General features: G+C 38.8%; 1 protein-coding gene across 8 annotated transcripts in view; it reads right to left on the minus strand.

Annotated features, from left to right (window-relative positions):
- The window catches only part of CASK (calcium/calmodulin dependent serine protein kinase), a 315,531-nt gene extending 291,153 nt beyond the window's left edge, over positions 1-24,378 (minus strand). For 6 of the 8 annotated variants that reach the window (XM_031671296.2, XM_015245716.3, XM_015245720.3 and 3 more), the window contains exon 1: positions 24,138-24,346. In XM_031671296.2, coding sequence (XP_031527156.1) covers positions 24,138-24,196 — 59 coding nt within the window. In that variant the 5' untranslated portion in view covers positions 24,197-24,346. Of the gene's footprint in view, positions 1-24,137 lie in introns of all 8 variants that reach the window. The other 2 variants (XM_006211818.4, XM_006211816.4) reach the window with 2 other exon arrangements.
- Between the last annotated feature and the right edge of the window lie 561 nt (positions 24,379-24,939).

Genomic DNA, 24,939 nt, shown 5'->3' on the forward strand with positions numbered 1-24,939 from the left:
TGTGGATAGCACAACTGATTGGTCTACAAGTGCTATAAATTAATGTATCTGAATGTTAAAGGACCTTAGTTTTTAAATGAACAAATAAGCACATGCAAGCAGAGTGAGGAAATTTCAAGTTATAAATCAAAACCTTCTGGCTAGATGAGAAGATAAAGCTTCTTTCAAAAACTCAGCTATCCGCCAGAGACAAAAGCACTAGATACATCCTATTGTCTAATCCATCCTCCTATTTGGCTAATGTGGATGAAAAAGCTTCAATAACCTTCTAAAAGCCACTCTACACAATGGGTAACCATAGCATACCTCTGACACTGGGCATATACACCCCCAATTAGGAGACATATGCTAGAAGCTGTGATATTAACAGCTTTCTCCCTTGCTATTACTGCCCACAATGGGCACCATCTGGGATGATTTAGAGAATCATACAAGCAAAAACAGAATATATCAAATACATTGCATATTCTCCTGTACAAAGTCATCTGTATTACTGCTACCTGATAAACTTTACTAGATTTTGCCAAACTGGAAGTTTCATCTTCTGAGGAAAATGGAAGAAATAAAAGTTGCAGCACAACATAAAAATGAAATTTTGCATGATCTTCAAGATCAGCCACGTGGAAGAGAAATCAGAATGCTATAGACAATGTTCACATTCCCCTAAAATTCCTATGTTGAAACCTAATCCCCAGTGTGATGATATTTAGAGGTAGAGCCTTTGACACATGATTGGGTCATGAGGGTAGAACCTTCATGAATGGGATTAGAGCCTTTATAAAGGAAACCCCAAAGAGCTCTGTCTCCCCTCCTGCCATGTGAGGACACGGCGAGAAGACAGCCACAGGAAACAGGCCCTCACTAGACATCGAATCTGCCAGCATCTGTATCTTGGACTTCTCACCCTCCAGAACTGAGAAATAAATATTTGTTGTTCAAACCACCTAGTTTATGGTATTTTTGTTATAGCAGCCTGAACAGACTATGACAGAGGGCAAACTTTTCATCATAAGTATATTCCAAGCCAAGTTCTCATAAATTCCAACTCCCCATTGTGCCCCACTTCTGACCAGGAGGCCTTCACCTTTTTCTAGGCTAGCTGAATCTATATCTTGTGTGTGTGTGTGTGTGTGTGTACGGTGTAAATTCTTAACCAAGTACTCAAATATTTAATATTTCTGGTTTTAATGCTACCTAAGCAAATAAAACTGGGTATGATACATCTGTACATTTCCAAGATAAATGCACTTAAATATTTGTCTACACATATCCTAGACATGGAGTGAAATGTCAAAACAATGTATCAAGGTGAGGAATCACCTTGGATTCAAAAGTGGGCAGTAACCAACACAGGGTGTGTGGGTACAAGGAAGTGGCTGAGATCAGGGCCATTTTACCCTTTTCAGTAAATCATAAGACTTTATTTTCATGTATCAGGTACAGCAGGCTCAGCAAATATTGAATTAAAAGCTTAACAACACTCTATTTGAGACTTACACAAAGCAGTGATATCTTTCTAATTAGTTTAAGCCATGTCTCTGAAGGCACCTAAAACAAAATCATATCTACTGAAATCATCACTCCATTACAAATATCACTTTTCCTCAGCTAATTCCAGGTGAAGAAACGTAACTCTCAAGAAAGAAACCCAAAGCAGTAACAACATCAATCTCTAGTCATATTCTTCTGAGAAATGTCAATACTTCTCGAATTCACAGAAAATACCACAACCTTCAACGTCTTAGGTCCTATTCCACTTTTCTCTTCTATCCTGGAATGGAAAAGTAAGACAAAAATCTGACACAAGGATTCCAATTTTGCCATCTGCCAATAGATCATAAAACCACCTGAAGTTTTAGACTACACAGCAGCCACAGGTAGCTCCAGATGGTCTGAAAAACTTGGGGACACTTGTTGCATGTGCTCTGCTCCACTTCCAACTGAGAACTCCCAACAATCTAAAACTGGAAGAGGGAAAAGAGCCTGCAACTGGTGCTTTCCAGAGAAAGGGAGGAAAACAGATTTGAGACTAAGGCCCTCCAGCTGAAACAAATCTCCCCTGCTGAATGGCTGTTGGTTATTTGCTTTAACACAACGCTGATGAGTCACTATGAAGTGACTTATAAGACAAATAAATGTTGGGAAGATTAAATAGAGCCTATCAAACCAAACAATATTTTTAAAGTAAAATTCATATAGTGGTCACTTAAAGATAAAACACTTTAAAATGTAAAACCGGCATAAATACCACTGTATAATAAAAATTACCACTAGTAATGTTTGCTTCATAGCAGTTTCTTAATATTAATCCCATATTTTCCATATAATACTTGGAAGCTGTTCACAGCCTTAAATAGTATTAGACTCAGTATTTCACTAATGGACCTAATGCTATGGCCCAGGAAAAAGCACTAACTGCACTGAGAGAGGTCGATTTATTCCAGAGAAAGGCTTACATGAAACACACCATAATTCAAAGGACTGAGGAATTATCATAAAGAATTTCCCAGCAGAAACTGGCAAAACAGATGGCGGTAAATCACACTTTCAAATTTGACAGTATCTGTAAAACTCTGCTTAATTCCTTCCTTGTTGGTATACCTTTTATTAAATTAGTTACTGTTTATGTTTCCTAAGCTACTTAATAAACTACTTTAACTCACTCTTATTCAAATAGAGAGACCAGTGCCCCTTTATATCACCCTTTGGGGCAGGGCCAGGGTTTTAAAGGGAGTTTCTTGACAAATACCCACTTCTTGCTAACTCTGTTCTTACCCAATTTCCCAGTTCGTTTTCTCCTTAGCGTGCGTGCATGCACGTGTGTGTAATATCCCACTCCATCCTCTACCTGCTCTGCCCCAACCCAAGAACAATACTGCCCTTTCCACTCCCAAGACTAGGCTAATTGTTGAGAACTAGAAATGACACTTTTGATCAGTTGCTTTTAAGAAAGCACTTGCTCTACTAGCAAAAAACTGGCACATTATTTGAGGATTAAAAACATCTATTTAGATCTTATCATCATACTGAAAAATAAAATAAATTTCAGATAAATCAAGAAGTTAAATGTAAGAAACCAAAACAAAGAGACAGATGTGGGTGAATTTCCACATGACTCCCAGGAAGGGAAGGACTTTCTAAGCATGAAAACAATTACAGAAATAACAAAGGGAAGGACTGACAGTTTGACTATGGTAGACACTCTCCTAATCAAGCTCCACTTAACCAATTTCACAGACTGACCCATTCCCCAACCCCTGTGTAGAAACCTAATGAATGCCCACAGCATACTGACTGCTCAAGGTGAACAGGCTACTGTGTGGTACACCTACCTATGAGCCCTACAAGTTAAGTTGCCTGTTTACCAAGAGTTATTTACATTTGTTCTCAGATTTGCCCCTCTTGATGCTAGTTCTGTACCTGTTACTATTCTTAATTATACGTTACATCCATTGAACGTGTGTGCAAAAACGTGTGTGGCTAGAGAGACCAGATAAAGGTGACGCTGAATTAAATGTGGGTGGCAAACCTGCAAAAGACTGGGGGGAATCTGTAAAATACCTGAAAGGATTCTGCATCAATTACAGTTCATTAAAGTATCACTTCATTTTAAAGCAACTAAAACTAGATGATGAGTTTTGGGTGAGATATAAAAAAGAAATATTTTTTGGGGGGGGTAATTAGATCTACTTATACGTTTTATTTTTAGAGGGGGTACTGGGAATTGAACCCAAGCACTTGGATATGCTAAGCATGAGCTCTACCACTTGAGCTATAGCCTCCCTCCTATACCAGATTTAGACTTATATTTTAAAAAAGCAGCCCAAGATAAAATGATTAGTTACTTAATGTGTATTCTGAAGCTTTCATGTGGAAGATACAAAGTTTAGGATACCCCTTCCTGTTAAACAGACCAGCTATGCGATCTAATCACACCAAATAAAGAGGCTTTTGTATGACTGTCAGTTTTCACATATCAAAACTCACTAGAAAAAGAATGACAAACTAAACTTGAAAATATGTGAAAGACAATGATAATAGGTTAGTATGTTTGATAAAGTTTAGATAAATTAACAAGAAAAACACGAGGCAACAAATAGGCAAATGGCCAATTTATGGAAGGAACACAAAAAATTGAACATGAGGAAAATAAATACTTTCATTGGTTACCAAAGACAAAACAGTTCAATGAGATAACATTTTTGCCAATCAGGTCAATAAAACTTAAGCAATTAGCATGTTCAATGTTGCCTAACGCACAATGTAACAGTTAGGGATACCATTTGCTGCTGAAAGAAGACACTTTGGTAGAACCTTTCTAGAAATCAATCTGGCAACCTCTATCAAGACACTTAAAAATGTCTCTATCCTTTGACCAGGCAATTACATTTCTGGAACACCACTCTTAGAAAATAATTCTGAAATCTGAATAAAGCTTTGGCGGTAAGATACCCTTCAAAGTGTTATTTATTATAATATTTTAAAATTTGAGGAAAAACCTTTCAACAAAAATTACTGTCAGGCACTCTAGATGAAGTAGTAAACAAAACAGTCCCAGCCCTCTTTGAGTTTAGAGCCTTTGGGGAAAAGGAAACAAATTAAACAAGTAATTATCTGAAGTCCGACAACAGGGGAATTACCAAATAAATTATGAGACATCCAAATGATCAGATGATACACAGCCATCAGAAATCATTTATAATGAATTATCAAGGACATGAAGAAGTACTTATACTAAATGAAAAGCTATCAAACTATAAATGGGCGTAAAAAGTATATTGAAAATCTAAATGGAAGGGGGAGGACTTTTGATGGCAGGTACTAGCAATCCCAGGTAAGACAAGTGGGTCTGTGGCATTTTAAACTTGGGGCTACTTTCATCCCCCTACTACAACTCTGTGTAATTGATGCTCTGTGGACACTGACACGGTTTTTAAAGGGAGCTGACCTGATTTGGAGCTCCAAGGGAAAGCCTCAAGCCTGCGGCATTGTTGAAAACAATAGGGATCATCAGCAAACAATCAAACATCACAGCTGCCTAAGCCTGCAATGCTGGTTGGGGCCAACAAGACCTCAGCCAAACCTGTAAAAGGAAGCTTTAAGGAATGAGTCAGCCATAGCGGGCTGAAAGCTCTGACATATTCTTGGGGTTCTAGAAGGTTGAACGCATGTGAGCCCCTGCATTAGATGCACTGTGGATAAAGAATATGCAAGGATCAAGGAAAGTGGAGGGCTTCCCAACTTATCCATCAGAAAGATTTCACTATTTGGTTTGAAATTTGTGCACAAGAAAGTAAAAGCCAAGGTAGACTAGTAAACTGCCTGAACTGTGAAGGTGTGGGTTGGGGCACACATTCAAAGTCCATGCATTTAATAAACCTACTACACTCCAGAGATGATGTAAGTTTTACAGATTTAAAATCCCTCATTCCTGCCTTTGAGAAGCTCATATTCTAATGGTGGAAGCAGATGTCCAAGTAATTAGAAATCCAATAAAAAGAGAGGGTTTCAAAAGAAGGAGGGCCTCTTGATTAAACTGAATATAAACATTATTAACCTCCCTTTAGAAGCTGTGAGAGTGAAAAATCAGAAAAGACATAAACCAACAATACAAAGAAAGTGGGAGAGAATCTGACAGCAGAAGAGAGAGGTCCACCAAATTTTAGATAAAAAGCATCTGAAAAAGAGGTAACCAACTTGGCTGCATCGTTTTTCTTTCTACCAAGTACCTCCAGTGGGGGAATCTAAACTGAAGCTAGTTCATTCCTGAGGGCCCTGGAAAAGCTCAAGAACTGATGCGTCCAGGAGCATTTGAAGGAAATAGGAATTTAATTTTATAAGGGAGGGGGTGGTGGTGAAATTTCCTTTAAAAGAGCAGTAAGACTCTCAGATTCTTTCTTTTCATCCTCAGCATCAGGTAACTGCCTTTTCTCCACACAGCAGAAGACTTCAGTTACTCTCTGGAGAGACTGAACCAAAGAGTCCCTAATTCAGGGACACTGGCCATAACTGACAACAGAAGTGGGATGCTTTACTGAAAACAAGGAATAAGTAAAAACCTGCATAGCCAGTGGTGAAAGATCCAGCCCTTTCCAGGCTGGGCATCTAAATGCTAGATTTGAGCTTCTTACCCCCAAATTCCCCAATAAGAGATTCAAGGAGTCTGAAGTAGAAAAAGTGACTGGCTTAAGGGGGGAAAAACCCAACTCAGTTAGTTCCTCATAAATACCCAGGTTTCCCCCAAACACACCACAGGGAAGACCAAGCGTCAACAAGCTTCACTCATGTAGAGTTTCCAATCAACTTTCCCTTAGCAGAAACAATTTGCTCAAGACGCTTGAGGAATAATACCTCCAGAAAGACACATACCAAGGCGAAGGAATGAGAAAAGAAAATCAGAGAAAACAGACCAGATGGGGAAGATATAATTCACATACCATGAAGTTCAACCTTTTAAAATATACAATTCGGTGTTTTTTTAGTATACTCACAAAGGTGTGTGTTGATCAGTAAGCACTAATTTCAGAACATTTTAATAATCTCAGAAACTCTATACCCATTAGCAGTCACCCCCTGTTCTCTCCTCCCCTCAGCCCCTGGCAACCACTAATCTAGTTTCTGTCTTGATTGATTCGCCTATTCTGGACTTTTCATATAAATGAAATCATACAATGTGCAGTCTTTTCCGTCTGGCTTCTATCACTTATCATAATGTTTTCAAGGCTCACCCTTGTGGTCGCATGTATCAGCACTTCATTTCTCATTTCTTTTATGACCAAATAATATTTTGTTGTATACAACTACCGTATTTTGTTTAACCATTCATCAGTCAAAGGACATCTGGGTTGTTTCCACCTTTTGTCTATTATGAATAATGCTCCTATGGACATTGTGTACAAGTTTTTGTATGAATATATGTTTACAGTTTCCTGGGTACATACCTAGGAGTAGAACTGCTGGGTTGTAGAAACTATATTTAACTTCTGGAGGAACTGCAAGTGTGTTTTCCACAGTGGCTGCACTATTTTACATTTCCATCAGCAATAGACTAGAGATCCAATTTCTCCACATCCTCACCAGCATTTGTTATTGTCTGTCTTTTTGCTTCTAGCCATCTCAGTGCATGTGTTATCTCATCGTGGTTTTGGTTTGCACTTCCCTAATGACTAATGATGTTGCGCACCTTTTCATGTGTTTATCAACGATTTGTGTATCTTCTTTGGGGGAAATGTCTATTCAGTGAATTTTAAATTTTATTTAACTTTGAATAGCCACATCTGGCCAGTGGCTACGGTATTAGGCAAATGGCTGGATTTAGCATCTGATCCTTTACCTTTACTCAAGGTCAGGTGGGACTGGCTAGGTGACTGAAGGTCAAGCACAGCTTTATAACTCACCCGGAATGCCCCAGGAGTAAGGCAGCAAGGAGAAAGGAAAGGGAAACCGGTCCAACACCTGGAAGGAAGATGTACTTGGCACAGAGCCTGGCTCTTAAAATTTACTGTTGATGATGAAAGCAACTCATGTTTATTGAGCACTTGCAAGGTGCCAGGAACTATGCTTTATATCCACTGTCTCATTTAATCCTTATAACAATCCCATCAGGTAGATTCTACTATCCCCATTTTACAAAGGAGGAAGTAGCTTTAGACAGATCAGGTAATCAAGTATTAGTAATTTTACTCATCATAAAATCCTCCATTCCATTTCAACCTTAGAAATGTCTTCATCTGGTTTAATTATAACAATGATCTGACAGCTCTCAATAGGGAAGCTAAGTGTTATTCAGGATTCCATCATTATGTTCAGCATATACTGTACAATTCTGTATCTGCTAACCTACCTCAAAGGAACATTATGAGAATTAGATGGTTTCTGAAGCAGCAAAATACTAGCACTAAATGAAAATCTGAACTCCTGACTTTGTACATTATGGGTCAGATTTTATCTTTTCTAATGTGTTCAGCTACGTCCTCCCCTTCTTTGAACTGGTTCAACAACTATATAATGAACATTGACTATATGCCAGATGCTGTCCTAGGTGTAGAGATAAAGCAGTGACTATGACAGCCATGAATCCTGGCCTAATGAAGCTTAAAAGATATATTAAAGAAATAGATGGTTTTAAAAATACACAAGCTCCAATAAGTTTATATCACATGGAGGCCTTGTTGCAGTGTCTATTTCATAATGAACCTTATTCCTGCAGCATAAGTACCCTTAAATGACACTCTCTGCCTACTAAGAAATTCTAAGTCTGAACATTATAGCCTTTAAAATGGCTTAAAATCCACACATTTGGCAGAACTCGTCTACAGCAGTTGCTTCTAGGGAAGTAGCACCCAGCTCCCAAGCACAGCCAGCTGCCAAGGAATAAAAGGAATTATTAAAGCTTACCTCCAGCTCCTCAGGGCTGTCCCAGACTCCTATGCTCACGAGGGGAGGATAACACAGCCAGAGTCACCAGAGCACTTCTCTTGCCTAAAGTGTGGCATGATCTCCCAAGCTTTCATCACCACCCACCCCTGGCCCGTATTTCAGGTAGATAAAACAGAAATGATGAGGTTGTTCAGATGACTCGTGTGGGTGGCTATTGTGCTGACTGGGTTACAGTAAGGCTGTAGAACACTGCTCCCTTTGAAAGAGTTCACATTTTATTCATTGCTATAAGTAACAATTTAGTTTTTAAAACACTGCATTTCCACACTATATTGTACAAAACAGTAAAGCTCAAATTCTCCTGTTCGTGGGTTGCTTTTGGCAACAGACCTAAGTAACCACACTCTGAGGGCTGGCCTTTGCCTGACCCTCTCTCATTGTACTTCGCCGCTGGGATGAGTAAGCAGGGCAAAAGGGATGAATTAAGTTGATTGGGAAAGCCTAAATGAAAGGTCTAACTCAATCTTTTCCAGTTTCAAGCTCACTATTTTCCCGTGTCTTACCCAGCATCCCCTACACGAAAGCAGTCAACCCAAGCTGACTGGAAGAAATCATGGACCCAACAAACTCACCAATAATACAGCTCAGTATCATTTGACCGAGTTATGTTTCCTAACTTAAAACATCAGTCATGCACAACCAGGGAATCACAGCTGCAAAAACACTTTTGCCTGATCTACTGTGAGAACTAAGGGAGACTGTGAGAAGGACTTTTGTCTTTAAAAGCGATTACATGTCCTTCAGTGGTGTAGGTAGACAGTAAGATACCAAGTGCATTAGTAAGAACAACGTTGAAAAATCAGTTCTTGTATTTTATATGATGCTGATCAGCAATTACCTTAAAATCCGGGAGCAAGTACAAAAGAATATCGAGAGTGCATTATGATATTCCAACTGAGGATAGAAATAGCCATCCTCGGTTATGGGAAGGCTAACGAAAACTCGTCCAGTAAACATTCTAAGATTACCCACAATATTCGGTATCTACATGATTGTAAACATCCTTGTGAAGTACAAGTAACCATAGCACCCCAGGCCAAGGATAAACATTTTCCAGGTGGGATGGTGCTATTTCAATGGCTTAGAGTACGCCAAAAAGCTTCCATGAATTCCTAAACTTAGCAGTCACAAGGTGGGTTTTCTCTTGGGGAATAAAAAGACAAAAAGAATTGGGAGAAATGAAGACTATAATAGATAATTAAGTTAGGTTACACTAGAGTACAGAAAAACCAAGGACATACCAGTGCAAAGTCAGTGAGGAAATGTCACAGAATTGTTAAACAGGCTACCTCTATTACCAAACATAGAAGGAAAGGGCACAGTAGTATATTACTTTCATTCACAAGTCTCTAATCCCTGAGTAATAATTTGATATCAGAGAGAGGAAAGGGTTTATAGAAATAATACGGTCAGGTTAAAGGCAAAAAAATACCTTTTTTTAAAAAAAAATTTACCTATTGATTTCAGATACTTGCAGCTCAATATTATGGGCAAGAAAACAGTACTAAGGCTTCAGCTTGAGCAGGGATCAGCAAACCTTCTGTGTTTAGGGTGCGAAAGCAAATATTTCAGGCTTTCCAGGTCATGTGGTCTCTGCTACAACTACTCAACTCTGCCCTTGTAATGTGAAAGCAGCTAGACATTATTTAAATGAATGAGTGTGGCTGTATTCCAGAACAACTTTATTTACAAAAATACAATGGGCTGATTTCGCCCATGGGCCATATTTTATTGAGCCCTGATATAGAGTTCTAAATCAATGGTTCTCTAACTTTAGTGTGCCTTAGAATCCCATGGAGGGCTGTTAAAATAGAGACTGCTGGGCCCCACCCCCAGAGCTTCTGATCTATAGGGCTGGGGCCTGAGAATCTGCATTTCTAATAAATTCCCAGGTGATACTACTGTTGCTGGTCAGGATGAGGTCCACGCTTTGAGAACCACTGCTCCAGACTTCACTACTAAACAGGAAGTTCAACATTTTAAGTAAGCTGCCGAAGTTCACACCAGATTGGCCACAAAAATTTGTCCATTGTGGTAAGTTCCAAACTTCAACGTTGAAATAAAATTAAGTAATTTAAAGAAAAGCAAAGGGGAAACACACTAGTCAGGATTTTTTCTTCGCTTTGACTTCAGTGTAAACATTACCTCATCAGTAAAATATACACAATTCACCCTCAAATCTCTTTATGCAACATTTTCACCTAACACGTTCTTAGCCCTATAAAGATTTGAGAAGTATTAAGCTCTAGAAATCAAACTAGAAAATAAAATCAGCTTTAAAGATAACAGTAAATAATTCTTGCAAAATCAAAGAATATTTAACAAACTCCATTTCTAATTAGAAGTGCTTCATTTCAATAAAATCAAAATAATATATGTAAGGTAGTTTAAGACTTTTGAAGAATTATGTCATATCATCTTCATAACACTCAAATGAGGTAAATAATACCTTTACTAACCTTTACTATCCTTCTTTTACAAGACGAAGAAAAAAAAAACCAAGTGATGATCTGTCACAATTAAAATTTTTCCTTAAAATACAATTTTTCATAGTAAGTTTTAAACTGCACTTATCAAATCTAACTTATACATCTCTTTTCAGGACTATGTCTATGAATGTATGTCTTCATGGGGAAAAATACCATTCTAATGAGATTTTCAAGTCCATATTCACATTCATGGGCCAAATTCTGAAGCCACCCAGGGAACTCTAACCAAGAAACCTGAACTTTAATCAGATGGCAATTTAAAGCACACTCGACCTTTAGTGCAAGTGGGTCACAGATTATGGAAGTGTGGTGATCCCTTCCAGCAGTACAATAGTAACACTCAGCAATGGGAGAAATACTATTAATGTAGATAATCCAAAAAGTAAAGCAGCAAGCCTCAAATCTCCCTCTCTAGATTCCCAGGCTGTTTCTGCAATGATGATAATCAAAGTGTATTCATGTGAATAGATATTTATATAAATCATTTTTACATCTATTATAAGAGGGAAATATTTTTAAAAAGAAAGAAAAAAGGAAAGAAATATAATCTACAATATGTATGGTCAGCAGAGGTTTTCTCCATTCTTATTAGCATGCTTTTAAAAGTATTACATGTTGATTATAATGTGAGATAATTACATTCTCACTCTAACCTGTGATCTGAATACTCCAGTACTAACTTTTAAAAATTTACATGAAATATAATTAAAGTCCTTAGTGAAAATGCCTTCTTGTTTGTTTTATAAGTATGTAATTATTTTACAAGTGACTAAATTAAAGAAAAAAATTATTTATTAAAAACAACTTCAAATTCAATTCCAGATATTACTGCTGGGACAAAAACTCAGTTAAGACATTAAGTCTAAGATGACCATTAAAGATTCTATATAAATAAAAGCTAACTATTCTGCTTCTGAACTAATAGCTCAGATGGAATTCAGCAAAGACTTCTAGCCTAAATAATGCAATGTAAGTAATACTGTCCACGTATTATCATAGAAAAAGATGCCTTTTACTGTCCTCTGAAGCCAACCTAAAAAGTATTTTCATCAAATTAAGTGGTCTGAATAGATTCCAACATGATCATTCTTCCACTTGACAATATAACCTGATCTAGTAGATGAAATGCTGTTCTGTAAATTTAGGTAATTTAGATTCAGTGCCTAATCATATCAGAGACTACAACTTTAGAATCTTTCCACTTCATTTTGCTTGCTGGTAAGATGTGGACACTGCTGCCATAATAAAATTTGGGGAAGTTACATAAAAGAACACTATAATACCCATAAATCCTATATATGGCTGACTCCTAAATACATATGCTGGGAATCTCCTTGTCTGAGTTTTGAAATTTCACATTATGAATAATTAATTCATCTGTCACATGCCCAAATGCAAAGACAAAAAGCTATGATACTAAATTCCCTCCTTTAACATAATCTTTGGAGCTTTCATAACACTGCAAAATTACAGTCTAGAACAGTCTTGCAAACAAATTATGTAAATCTATAAGGTCAAAGAATACCATCTTTCCTATGTACATTAGAGGCAATAACAGTTTTTTTCAAAGCCACAAAGCATTCTACATACTGTTATCTACTACTGCAAAATATATTGAGTAAAATGGATTTCAGACACAAAATAGAACTTGAAGTTTTATTTACACCACACACACACACACCCCCAATCCCAAACAATGACACTAGCAAAGGCTCTTAGGAAAGTCATAAAATATACATAGATGGCACATTTAGCTAGTGATGTTTCACCTAACTTTATTAAAGCTAATACTTTAAATAATCTTCCATTTCTGATAATTTCTAGTATGTTCTCAACTCTGCTTTCATCCATTATACAGGCAATAAGCAAGAATGAAGGAAATACTTTTTTTCAGGCACTCCACATTTATATTGCTTCCAGTGAGACAAACTTAGAAGAATTTTGATGGGTTTCTTCCCTTTCACCTAAGATCAAAAAGAGAATCCAAAAGCAGGAAAAAAAAAGACTAAATACAGTATTTCCCCACTTAACAGTGAAAACAGTTCAGTGGACCAATTATAATGTCTTTATAGTTTGCAGAAACAACCTGCTCACTATGCGGCTATTAAAACCACTGAAAGGACATCTCAATCTTGAGGGTGAACAAGAATGGGAACTGGACAACAAGCTCCAGTTTCATCTTTAATCTACAACAGGATCAGCAAACTACAGCCAAATCTAGGCCACCACCTACTTTTGTAAATAAAGTTTTATTGGAACACAGCCACACTCATTTGTTTTTGTACTGCTGTCTTCACACGACAACGGCAAGAGTTGAGTAGCTGTGACAGATGTTGTCTGGCTCGTCAAGCCTAAAATATTTACTAACTAGTACTTTAGAGTTTGCCAACCCTTGGTCTACAATATCTAAAATTGTTGAAAATCAGCATAAAAAGGCCTGAGATAAAAGGCTGACCAACAAACAACCCATAAAAATTGCTTTAATTTATGTCACAGTGTGTTGAACAGACTCTACGGGCAAACTCTGATAGCACCCACCTGATTTAAAAGCATTCCAACCCTCACAGACATGTAAAATGGTACAGAGGTACCATCTGACCCAGCAATTCCACTCCTAGGTAAATACCCAAGAGAAATGAAAACAAAACTTGTACATGAATGTCCACAGTAGGATTATCCACCCAAATGACCTATCAATTGAGAACAATGTGGAACAACAAATGTGGTCTAGCCACACAGTGGGTATTATTGGGCCTTAAAAAAGAATGAGGTTCTGATACATCTACAACATGGATATACCCTGAAAACATTATTCTTAGAAAAATAAGCCAGTCACAAAAGGCCATATGTTGCATGATTTCATTTGCATGAAATGTCTAGAATAGGCACATCTATAGAGAAATTAGTAAGTTAGTCATTACCCAGGGTAGGGAGAGCTAAAGTATACAGGATTTCTTTTGGGGGTGATGAAAATGTTCAAACTTTTACTATGATGACAGTGCACAACTCTGAGTATACTAAAAACCACTGAATTGTACACTTTACATGGGCGAACCGTATGGTATGTGAATTATATCTCAGTAAAACTGTTACCAAAAAAAGGCGTTCTACTAATCTGCTAAAACATCCAAAATCAGAATATTAGAGTCTTATATTTAGAATACCCCTTAAAAGACAACCAGCCTGCTTATACTGAAGAGCAGGCATTTAGACAGGTCGCATGTACCCAGGTACGAATCCCCAGGCTGCCATTTATTACTGCCACTTTGCCCAGGGCAAGTTACTAATCTCCTTCCTCAGTGTCCTCATCTGTAAAAATGGGGGGTGGGGTTGACTACCTCAAAGGGAATGGTTGTGGCCAAGGTTAAATTAGAAAAATACAAATAATTTAACACCATGTTCAGCACATAATGAGCACTCAAACCATGGATTTTGAGAACAACAAATTCCTACAGTTGTCCCTGAAAAGTGTAGCTTAATATACTTACTGTTTAAATTTCTTATAATATATGTTACCTGTGTCACTAAAACTAAAATAGTAGCTATGAACCTAAAACTGCTCTAAAAATAAGGTTTATTAATTTAAAAAATAAAATAGGATGAACATTTTTTTAAAACGTTAAGATTTCTTTAATTTTCCCTACCTGTATTCCTCTACTCCTTTTTCTAAATGAGATGACAGGCCTAAAAGATTAAATCAGTTACTTAGGAAGACTGACAAAACATTCAAGCCCCAACCTCCTCTGTAAAGATTTCCCCAACTTCCTTCTCCTACTAGGTGGTCACAGTTTCTGGACTACTCACTTAACACATACTCCTTCAACAACTCCTGACTGAGTACTTACTATGTGCCAGTTGCCGAGTTATGCTGAGGTTACCAGGTGAACAAGTCAGATGGGACCCTGGCCTTAACAGGACTTAAATTTAGTTAGATTAGATTTTAACTATTTGTCAACTTCCCTCATGGACAGAGAGCTTCTTGTGGCAAGACAACCAGGGTATTTGATGAATAATGATAATGGCAATTAAAATAACAACCTTTAGATATTTTACATAGATCATGTTATTCAATTCTCACAATACCCCTGCAAGATATATGCTATCACCCTCATTTTACATATAGAGAAACTGAGGCTCAGAGAGGTTAATTAACTTGTCTAGGATTGCACAGCTAGAAATGAACACATAAGTGAACAAATGAATGAATGTTAGTATCACTAACAATTTTACACACATGGTAGAAAAGAATGTTCATTTCACCATATTATTTATGTAATAGAGCCTGTGTTTAGTGCTGAGAAAGTGCACATTTGGCAATTGTTTAAACTTATCTACATAGCTGCCAAAAGTAATTTGAGTATCTCGGAGACATTCTAGAAATAAAAAGTACTTATGCTGCACTTCACAATCACTTATCCATGCAAATGGCTTATGAAGCAGCTATCATTCCTTCTACAAATAAGGAGAAAATGGTGACAATCCATCCAAAGGTTATCAGATCAGATCTTAAGAGGGCTACTTTACGAGCTACAAAGCACTACTGATCCATATGTTTGGGGGAAAGTAGGTACCAAGAGTAAGCAGAAAGGCTGAAAAGCTACGATGTTTCCTAAAAACATGAACTAGGTTCTATAAAATAGCAGTATTATAATGGTAATCAGCACATCACTATGGGGCTGGCGATCTCTGTAATTGAATTAATAACATTGAGCATTTTAATAAAATATTAAAATCTGCATATGGCTAAATGGTAATACTTTCATCCTAGACAAACATACCAAAATACTCTAAACTCAGGGTTAAAATTAAAAGCCTGAAACATAGATTCAATATAGTATATTTTGGATATTACTAAAATACACAAAGAGAGAGAGAAACAATCATCTCCCTATCTGTAAATAATTCAAATATCCAAACAATGGTAACAAAGTAAAAAAAAAAAGTGTATCAAAAGAAATTTTAAAAATTGGAAAAAAAGAATGTGTAATAGCCCGGTAACAGAATACAAGAAGCTGAAATGAAATAATGTGCACTTAGATACAAAGAAACTGGCTTAAGCACAATAAAGTAATCATTTCTTATTATGAATAGATCTGGACAACTAAAAAAAGCCAATGAAGAAATTTAGTTGGGGGAGGGGGGTGAGGAGAGGGATGAGAAAGGGGAGGAGAGTACTACAGTTAACCAACCGCCACCAAAAGCCTTGAGGCAAGGAAGAATTCAGGTCCCTATAGGCAAGGAAGAATTCAGGTCCCTATAGATGAAGGATTTAATAAAAGAACAATGGTTTGACAAATAGCAAGAACTTAAAGCAAACTTAAAAGTATCTAAACTAAAATATACTTTGTCATTTCATTAAAGGTTTCCATTTAATTGAAAGTTATACATCAAGCTTAGGAATCAAAAAGACCTCATCTTAGGAAAACCAAATGGTTTTACCCAAAAGCCAGCCATTAGAACCTGCAAAACACATCACAGTGAAAAAGAAATGTACTCCTTTTTTTGCCCTAAATAGGTTGGTGTTGAGATAGATTCATAGAGAGATAGTATATTACCAATATCCACAGAAATGAAGCCGGAATCTCGCTTTTCAGTCACACCATGAATGGAATATTAAACATTATGTTCATTTTGATAAGATGCTTTAAATTGCCTCTGTTATAGATAAGCCTTTTCTTAGTCCTCAGTGTGTTGGCATTTTACATTGTTGATCCACCCCACCTTGAGACTTCTGTGACTTCCAGCTATCCATACTTCTAACTCTGTGATACTCCAAACCACAACCCCTCTCCTCCTAGCCCAGCTCCATCAACCCACAAGAACGCATTCTCTTACAGTTTAACTTCCATACAGATGATTCCCAAATCTTCACTGTCATTCTGGACCTTTCACCCAAACTCCACTTGTACATTTCCAGCAATGTTCACTTAGAAATGGCTTGTACTCAATTCAAAGCCAAAGTACCAATCCAATGGAATACTGGGCAGCAGCTTAAGAGGAGACACAGTTAGATAGATATATAGATGGATATAGAAAGGTCACCAGATATGCTATTTTTCAATGGAAAATGAATATTTCAGTACAGTGCACAAATAGGATCCCATTCTGTTTTTTAAACAAAAAACTTCCAGAAAGACGTACAAAAACTGGACAATGGTTACCTCTGGGGAATGGGGCTATGGATGGATGGTAGGACAATGGAGAGAGATTCACTATTTACCTTTGTACCATCTATATTTTAAAATAAATTTTTTAATTTTATAAAAACTAGTTAATAAAATGAAACTAACAGACGATTACTAAATCTCAAAGCTGGAAATATACATTAACTTCCTTTAAGTCAAGCTAGCTTCAGAAGTGAAATCTTCCCAGCACAGAAAGTCAAAGGGAGACTTTCTCTACACTGACTTGGGCTCTAAGGTCAATCACAGTATAATACAGTCGGCCTTCCAAGGGTTCTGTATTTGCAGATTCAATCAACTGTGAATTGAAAATATTCGGAAAAATTCCAGAAAGTTCCAAAAAGCAAAACTTGAATTTGCCTCTTGGCAACGATTTACATAGCACTTACATTGTATTAGGTATTATAAGTAATCTAGAAATGACTTAGAGTATATAAGAGGATGTGTGTTAGTTACATGCAAATACTATGCCATTTTATACATAAGAGACTTGCGTATTCACAAATTTGGGAATTGCTGGGTGGGAAGGGGTCCTGGAACCAATCACCTAGAAGATATCAAGGATGACTACCAGACTGGCCATCAGACTAAGCTGAAAGATGGGATACCAAGATAATGAGTGACTCTGAGAGAAAGGAGAGCAGGTCCTATAGCACCTTGAACCCTGAGGCATAAATCCAATGCAGTATTTGGTGGTTTAGAATCTCCACTGTCAGATGCAACTAAAAAATAGAACCAAAAAATGTGAGACCTGTATGCCCTATCAGCTTGTTGGCTGGGGTTAGGTACCTGCTCTGCAGCAGTAACTCAGTCACTTGATTACTTAGGTGTGCAGTGTTGGCAGACAGCTGAGATGCTCACAACTCAGTAGCTGTAGATCAGTAGTTTTCAGAGTCAGAGAGAATAATTTCAGTATTTTTATTACAGGATATAGAAATAACTATCCTGTGGAAACAACCCCACCCCACTGCCAACAAACACCTACCTCTGAAATCTCCATACTTCTGGTTTGGCAGTTTAGCAGTAATCAATCAACTATTCTGTCTATTGGGGCAGGGGAATTGGAAGGAAAAACTCGGAGAGTAAAAGGGGTGGAAAAAGTTCCAAAACAAATTATACTTTTGGATGGATGGTCAAGAATCTGTATTTCCATGGCTAAGGAATGCATAAACTTATCAGTATGATATTTCATTAAAGAAAAAGAGAAAAAGAAAAATGAAATAGATGAAACAATGAATAGTAGTATGGAACCTCTACTGAAGAAGTGAGGAATTTAACCAGAAAGTTGAACAATTAAAATTTGCAGTAAATAAACTCTGAAAATGAAGAAATGTGCCTTACTTTAAGGAAACCCACTGCAGCATTTTCACAACTGGAATCAACAGCAGAGTGCAGCATGACATGAATGAACTTTAGAATTGGTAGGATTCCCATGTGATCTTGAGCAAGTTATTCATCCCTCCCCTCTGAATCTCAGTGTTCTCTGTAAAATGGGTATAATTAAAGGAGATAATATATGTAAAATGCCTAATATTAGAAGGTATAAATGTCAGTTACCTTTATGAAGTAGGCATGTTAAATTATGAAAGAATTTTTTTACTTGTAAACAATCTTATGTCTAAGTTCCTTTAAATTGCTTCTGCTACATTTAAAATGTGAAAGCATTTACAAAAATGCACTAATTCAAGAACAATCTCAAAAACTGAGGTATACTTGCTTCTTTAATTTATTGAGTAGAGCTACAACTGGAGATGGCTAAAGAATTTTCAATTTAAAGGAAATATCCCAGGAACATAATATAAGGAACATTAGAGATACAGCTTTGGGCAGGTGAAACTGTTGCAGATACAAAGGAAAAATGGAGACAGAGACAGGTGATCTGCATATGTCAAGGACAGAGCATGTCACAATTATAGAAGGTAGGGGAGTCACAGGAAGCATTTATGAAGACAACATGCAAACCACACTTCAGAAACTCCAAGTCCTAAAGCAGTCTGTAATAAGTGGATAGAAAGAGACCCAAAGAAGGTTGTGCACGTGCAGAAAAGCAACTCAGTAGCTCATTTCCCTCCTAAGAGGTCCCAGAGTCCAACTCCATCCTCAGGAATCAACACAGCTTACCTCCTCCCAACAAGGCCTGCAGTGAGTAGGAATCCACACCCTGTAACAGGTTTTTCCACCCAGTAACGTTAGTTTAACCTCCACGGCTTGGATCTTTCTGAGGCACCAGCAGTTTAGCTGGTGACTGTGTTTCGTTTCCCTTGTTACATGATTGTCACTCTGATCAACACTTCTTTCATGGAACATCTACTCATTTCTAGAAAATTCTTGGTTCCTTCAGGCTCAAATTTGACTTTTTCCTAACATTAAAAACTAGTTTACCTACAATGTCTACTTAAAATTCCTAGGAAAGATGTTTCAACATGATGTAACGTTCCCCACTGTGGTACTAGAAATCCAAACCACTGGGCCAATCAATATATGTGAAAGCCATAGTAATTAGGACAAATTAGTAAAGCTGAATTTTCCTCTCTGCTAAATTATATATTATACATATTACTCCAGTATTTACTTAAAGACTGCATTTAACTCAATTCTTGGGCAAACAGCTCTATTGAAATTGCAAGCATGAAATTTAAAGAACATATGCAACTTAATCATACTCTTTTCATAAGGTGTATGTGCAAACACAATCCATACTAAACTGATAGATTTCTCAATATTAAATTAAGTCATCACAGTAGACAGCCATCATCAACTGTTATTGAAGCAATCCTTGTTCTATGTTGTTCCAAACATCAGGCAATCAGCATGTTAGCGTTAGATGAGTGTCATAAATCAATGTGAATCTTAAAAGACCCCAAAAACTCAAAGCCATACATAGGCTGAAACAAAATTCTTATACAACAAGGCTCAGAAATACAGTGTAGGGAAAATAAAATCCATGTCTTGGTCTTTTGGCTGCAATATCTCCCCCAAAACAATTATTCTGCTTTTAAAAAACTATAAGCCTCTCAGAAGCCAGTCCCAAAATATTACATACATAACCTGAGTTTTAAACCAATGATTCTTGCTCATAGTTGCATATTCGAATCACTTGGAGAGCTTTAAAAACTACCAATGACCAGGACCCACTCCCAGAGATCCTGGTTTCATTGCTCTGACACAGGGCCCTGGCACTGATCTTTTTAAAAAGCTCCCCTGGTGATTCTAATATACAGCCAGGTGGAGAACCACTACTTTAATTCAGCCTTTTGGGACAATAATTGCTCTCAGGTTGATAAACATACTTTTTGTCTTTTAATGAGATTTTATTAAAACTACTCAATTCATTCCATAGCAAATGAGCAACTGTTACATTGTAGGCACTGTGTTAAATAATAAAGATGTGCGAGTTATTTTCCCTGCCCTCAAGAAGCTCCCTGATAGCTAGGTAGAGAGCCATAAATAAGTAACTGTAATTAAATATAAGTGCTCTTGAGGTGTAAGCAAATACAGCATGCCTCGCAAACTTGCATGTCATCCTTGAGCAGGGGTCACAATGCATCATTCCAATTTTAGTTTATGTCCTACCAAAGCAGGAAAGTCAGAAGTTACAGATTACTAAATACACAGGCAAATATTCAGCCTATACAAGGCAAAAACAGTGTAGTTTGCTAGGCTCTTTCACAGAAACTGCTGTACCATGAAGGTAGGCATCTCTACGTTTTAATTTGGATGAATCATTTTAAAATTTCCTTCATGTAATATTACTGATTGTGCACTTGCCTATAAAACCAGCAATTTGCAAAAGATACAGTAAATGCTCACGACCATAAAAATTAGCTGATTACCTGTATTTGCATAATACCTTTCCTTTCCAGTAACTGCTACATTTGCTAAGATAGAAGTTTTGGGACAATGACAGCATTGGAGATTTGTCTCAGTCACTTGAAAGATATTACATGGGAAAATGTTATGGAAACAACAGGCATTCAAGGACCTTTTATAAGACTTTCAAAAATAAGAAACACAAGGGAAAAGAGTTTAAATTTAAAAAAAAAGACATGGTATCCTCCCAATATTCATAATAAATCAGGCACACAATTTCCTGCGAGACAGTGGATGACTGAGTGAGTAGATAAGTAGTGAGGTAGTACAGCGAGTGGGTGGTCAACTAATGGCAAAAAGCGAAATCCATTTTAAGTACTTCGGTGACATTTTAAACCTGTTAAGCTCTAGGGGTCAAAAACAACCTGATACTAATTTGTTATACAATAAAAATTACAATTCCAGAGAACTTGGATAGAAATCAACGAGAAGGTTTTCGGTACAAGTGGACATCTTTACGGGCTTTCTGTTTAAATATAGAATTGAACAAATTCTGAGTTAAAATGTATGCTGTCAAAGACCCTGTAAGAAAATCTGAAGTGAATTTCAATTTCCAGATCAATAAATGCTGAGACAATTTACCGGAGAAAACCTTCAATCTTTACACAGGGTGAGGAACACTATCATTATATTCTTTGCCACAAAGGCTACCTTGAATTCCTTTTTTCATGGGATGACATATTATAAATGGTACTGACCAAGTCAGGTTTTGAAGAATATGAGTTTTCACGTTCACAGTAGTTAAGGTAGCCATAGAGGACCTATCACCTCAAAATTAGCTTGCACCCCCTCCTCATGCAGCTCTGAAGCAACAGAAAAGATAAATCTAGTTCGACCAGAGGCGTTTCCTGAAAATATTTTAGCAATTAAAAGTCAGCAGAATACTGATTGTGCTAATGTGATGCTAACTACTTCTTTTCGACATCCAGAAATCACATCATCACTCTTTCAGACCTCAAGGAATCAGAACTAGTTACTAACATTGATTCAATGATGGCTATATTCTGTCATCACAATAGAATTAACATTTTAATCTCACATTTTCCAATTGTGACTTTCCTGGCTCATTTAAATCAAATATACCTAAGACACAACAATCATGCCCCCCATGCACACGCACACACAAAATCATTTGGGGGCTTTTGGAAAATATCTAATTTACCTTCTCTGAGTGCCAAGAACGAAGAAAGCAGTGAGATTTTCTGACACATTTGTCTTTCTAGAACTGTGTTATTCACATATGGCTATTGAGCACATGAAATGTGGCTAGTCCAAATGAGGGAACTGAATTTTGAATTTTATTTAATATTAATTAATTTAAATTTAGAAAGAGACTCTCGATTCAGTTATTAGAAAACTTTTAGGTATGTCTGGGACAAGTTGGGTATGTGAATCTACTTTAGCAAATGCAAATTTTATGAAACCTAAATACAGAACAGGTATTTCCAGTGAAAATTTAGCTTAGTGTCAGAATTGAGATGTGTTGTTAGTGTAAAATATACATTGGATTTTGAAGACTGAGTATGAAAGAGAGGTTGTAAAAATCTCATTAACAATTTCCATACTGATTATATGTTAAAGTCATAATAGTCTGGATCTACTGGGTTAAGTAAAATATTTTATTCAAATTAATTGCACCTCTGCTTTTAATCTTTTTAATGTGGCTATCAGAAAATTTACACATGTAAAATTTACTCATATGAAATCACATATGGGGCTCTCATTATATATCTCTTGGACAGCTCTGCTCTAGACCACTTCCATAACCACTTTACCAGGGCAGGTTCAGATATCTTTCTTCTAGTAGACAGGCTGGTCATGTTAACAATAGGGGCAAGGAGTAACATGTCTTTGCATCAACTGGGTCTGAGGAAAGTGTGTGGCAAGCTCTACCAACAATTTCACCATGTGAGGCAACACTGTCATACCTCAACATGGAAGGAAAATAATGAGTTATCAGTACTTAAACAAATTGAAATCCAGTACTGCAGACAACTTAAAAGAGATACAGTCAACTGCTCTAAGGTCTTGGTTTCATTTCCTAACTGCGGACCTTAAAATAGACAATAAAGCACCGCTTCCAAAAAGACAGAAAAATATTTCGATGGTAGCTATCTAGCAATCCTTAATAACCAAGCAAAAATTGCTCTTAAATCTTATCTCCTCAACTTCTAAAGCCACAGAATACACGCTGAACCAGGAAATCAACTTCAGATCGCAGCATTTCCCTCACAAGCAAATTAGCAGGATTGTGCACTTGGAATACTGTTTGACAAGAATGAAAAGGAAACTATTCAAAACAGATTTAAGGAATGGACAATTAGATGAGGAACTGCAGATTTAATTCTCAATCAGCACTGTGATTAATCTGATTCCCTGCTTTTCCCTAGTGTAATTATACAACACAGATGAAAGGATGAGCATTTGGACTGTCAGTTCTATATTCTAGACCAGCCCGGTGACTCAAAGCAGACGGCTCTACCACGCTAACCACCATCCCAACAACAGTCGAGGGAAGCCTCGAACACTGATTTAACAGTCATTGCATAACGAGGCATTAAAAATTCGGAATCCCCCAACTCTTTCCACGTTGGTCTACCCCAGGTGAAGAATCTGCCGAAACTGAACGCACCTGGTCTTAAATGACCCCCTCCAATCCGGGCATGGGGTGAACACAAAGGCATCTATCTAATATCCTGCACAATAGACACACACCCCACAATTTAAAACCCTGGACGTTCTTTCTCTGTCTCTCCACGCATGCAAAGGAAATGTAAGCTGCTCTTTTCGTTAATGGTCTGTGGTACACGCAAGGTAACAATAAGCCCAACTGTTCCCAGGAAGCAACTATAAAATCGGTTCTGCCACGTCCCTGTGCAACCGTCAGAGAAAATGCAGACAGCAGATTTCAGCCGGCCCCACGCCTCGTGGGGTGGCCGATCTCGGCTCGTCGGCCTCCACGGATCGCCGAGAAGCCCCCTAGACCCCTGCCCCGCAGGAGGTCCAGGTACACGTCTATAAATACTCGCAAGCAAGGAGGACGAGGGAGGCGAGCAGAGGGAGGGCAGAGGGGCAGGCCCCCCGGCGGGTGCGGGAGGACCCGGGCATCACTGAAATGCATTTTCCCATACACCCGCTCCCTCGCGTGGAGACTCACTTGCCGATCACCTCGCACAGCTCGTACACGTCCTCGAACAGCACGTCGTCGTCGGCCATGGTCCGGAGGGGACAGTGGCCGCAGCGTGGAGGGCTCCGAAAACGAGGGTGGGGGCGCCAAAGAGCTCAGTGCCCGGCCCCTGGCTCGCCTCCTCCCCTCAGGACCCGCGAGCCCTCGGTGCCGAGGACACTCGAGCGGGGCTGCGAGGCCCGGAGACTGCGGCGCCTTCCTCTGCGGGCGGCCGCCCCGGCGCGGGCGGCGGGGCCGGGGCGCGGGAGCGAGGGCGGCCCGGGCCCGGCGCCGCCCGCCCGCCCGCTGCTCCTCGCGCTGCTCGGGCCGCGCTGCCCGGCGTGCGGATCCTCGGGGACCGCGCGCTCTCCACTCGTCAGCCCGCGCGGGCCGCGAGGCCGCGACCGCTCCCTCTGTCGAGGCTGGCTCCGGCGCTGCGCGGGGCAGCTCCGGCTACAGGGGGGGCCGCGGCAGGACCATGGAGGGAGGATCGCCGCGGAGGGAGGTGGCGGCGGCAGATCGGCGCTGGGGACCAGGAGGCGGCGGCAGAGACGCTCCCTCCTCCTTCTCCTCCTCCCGCCGCCGCCGCCGCCGCCGCCCGCCCGGGAGTGGGAGGGGGCTTCGTGGGACTGGCTCTCCGTGCGGGCGGGAGCCGCAGCCGCCGCCTTCAGCTCCTCCTCCTCCTTCGCCTCGGCCGCCGACCGGCTCGCGAGCCCCGCGCACCCGCCTCGCGCACACACGCCCTCCTCCCCCTCCGTCCGCGGGGCTTCCAGAACCACAGGCCCCGCCCACT

Source organism: Vicugna pacos, chromosome X (genome assembly GCF_048564905.1).
Source record: "Vicugna pacos chromosome X, VicPac4, whole genome shotgun sequence".
Taxonomy (NCBI): domain Eukaryota; kingdom Metazoa; phylum Chordata; class Mammalia; order Artiodactyla; family Camelidae; genus Vicugna; species Vicugna pacos.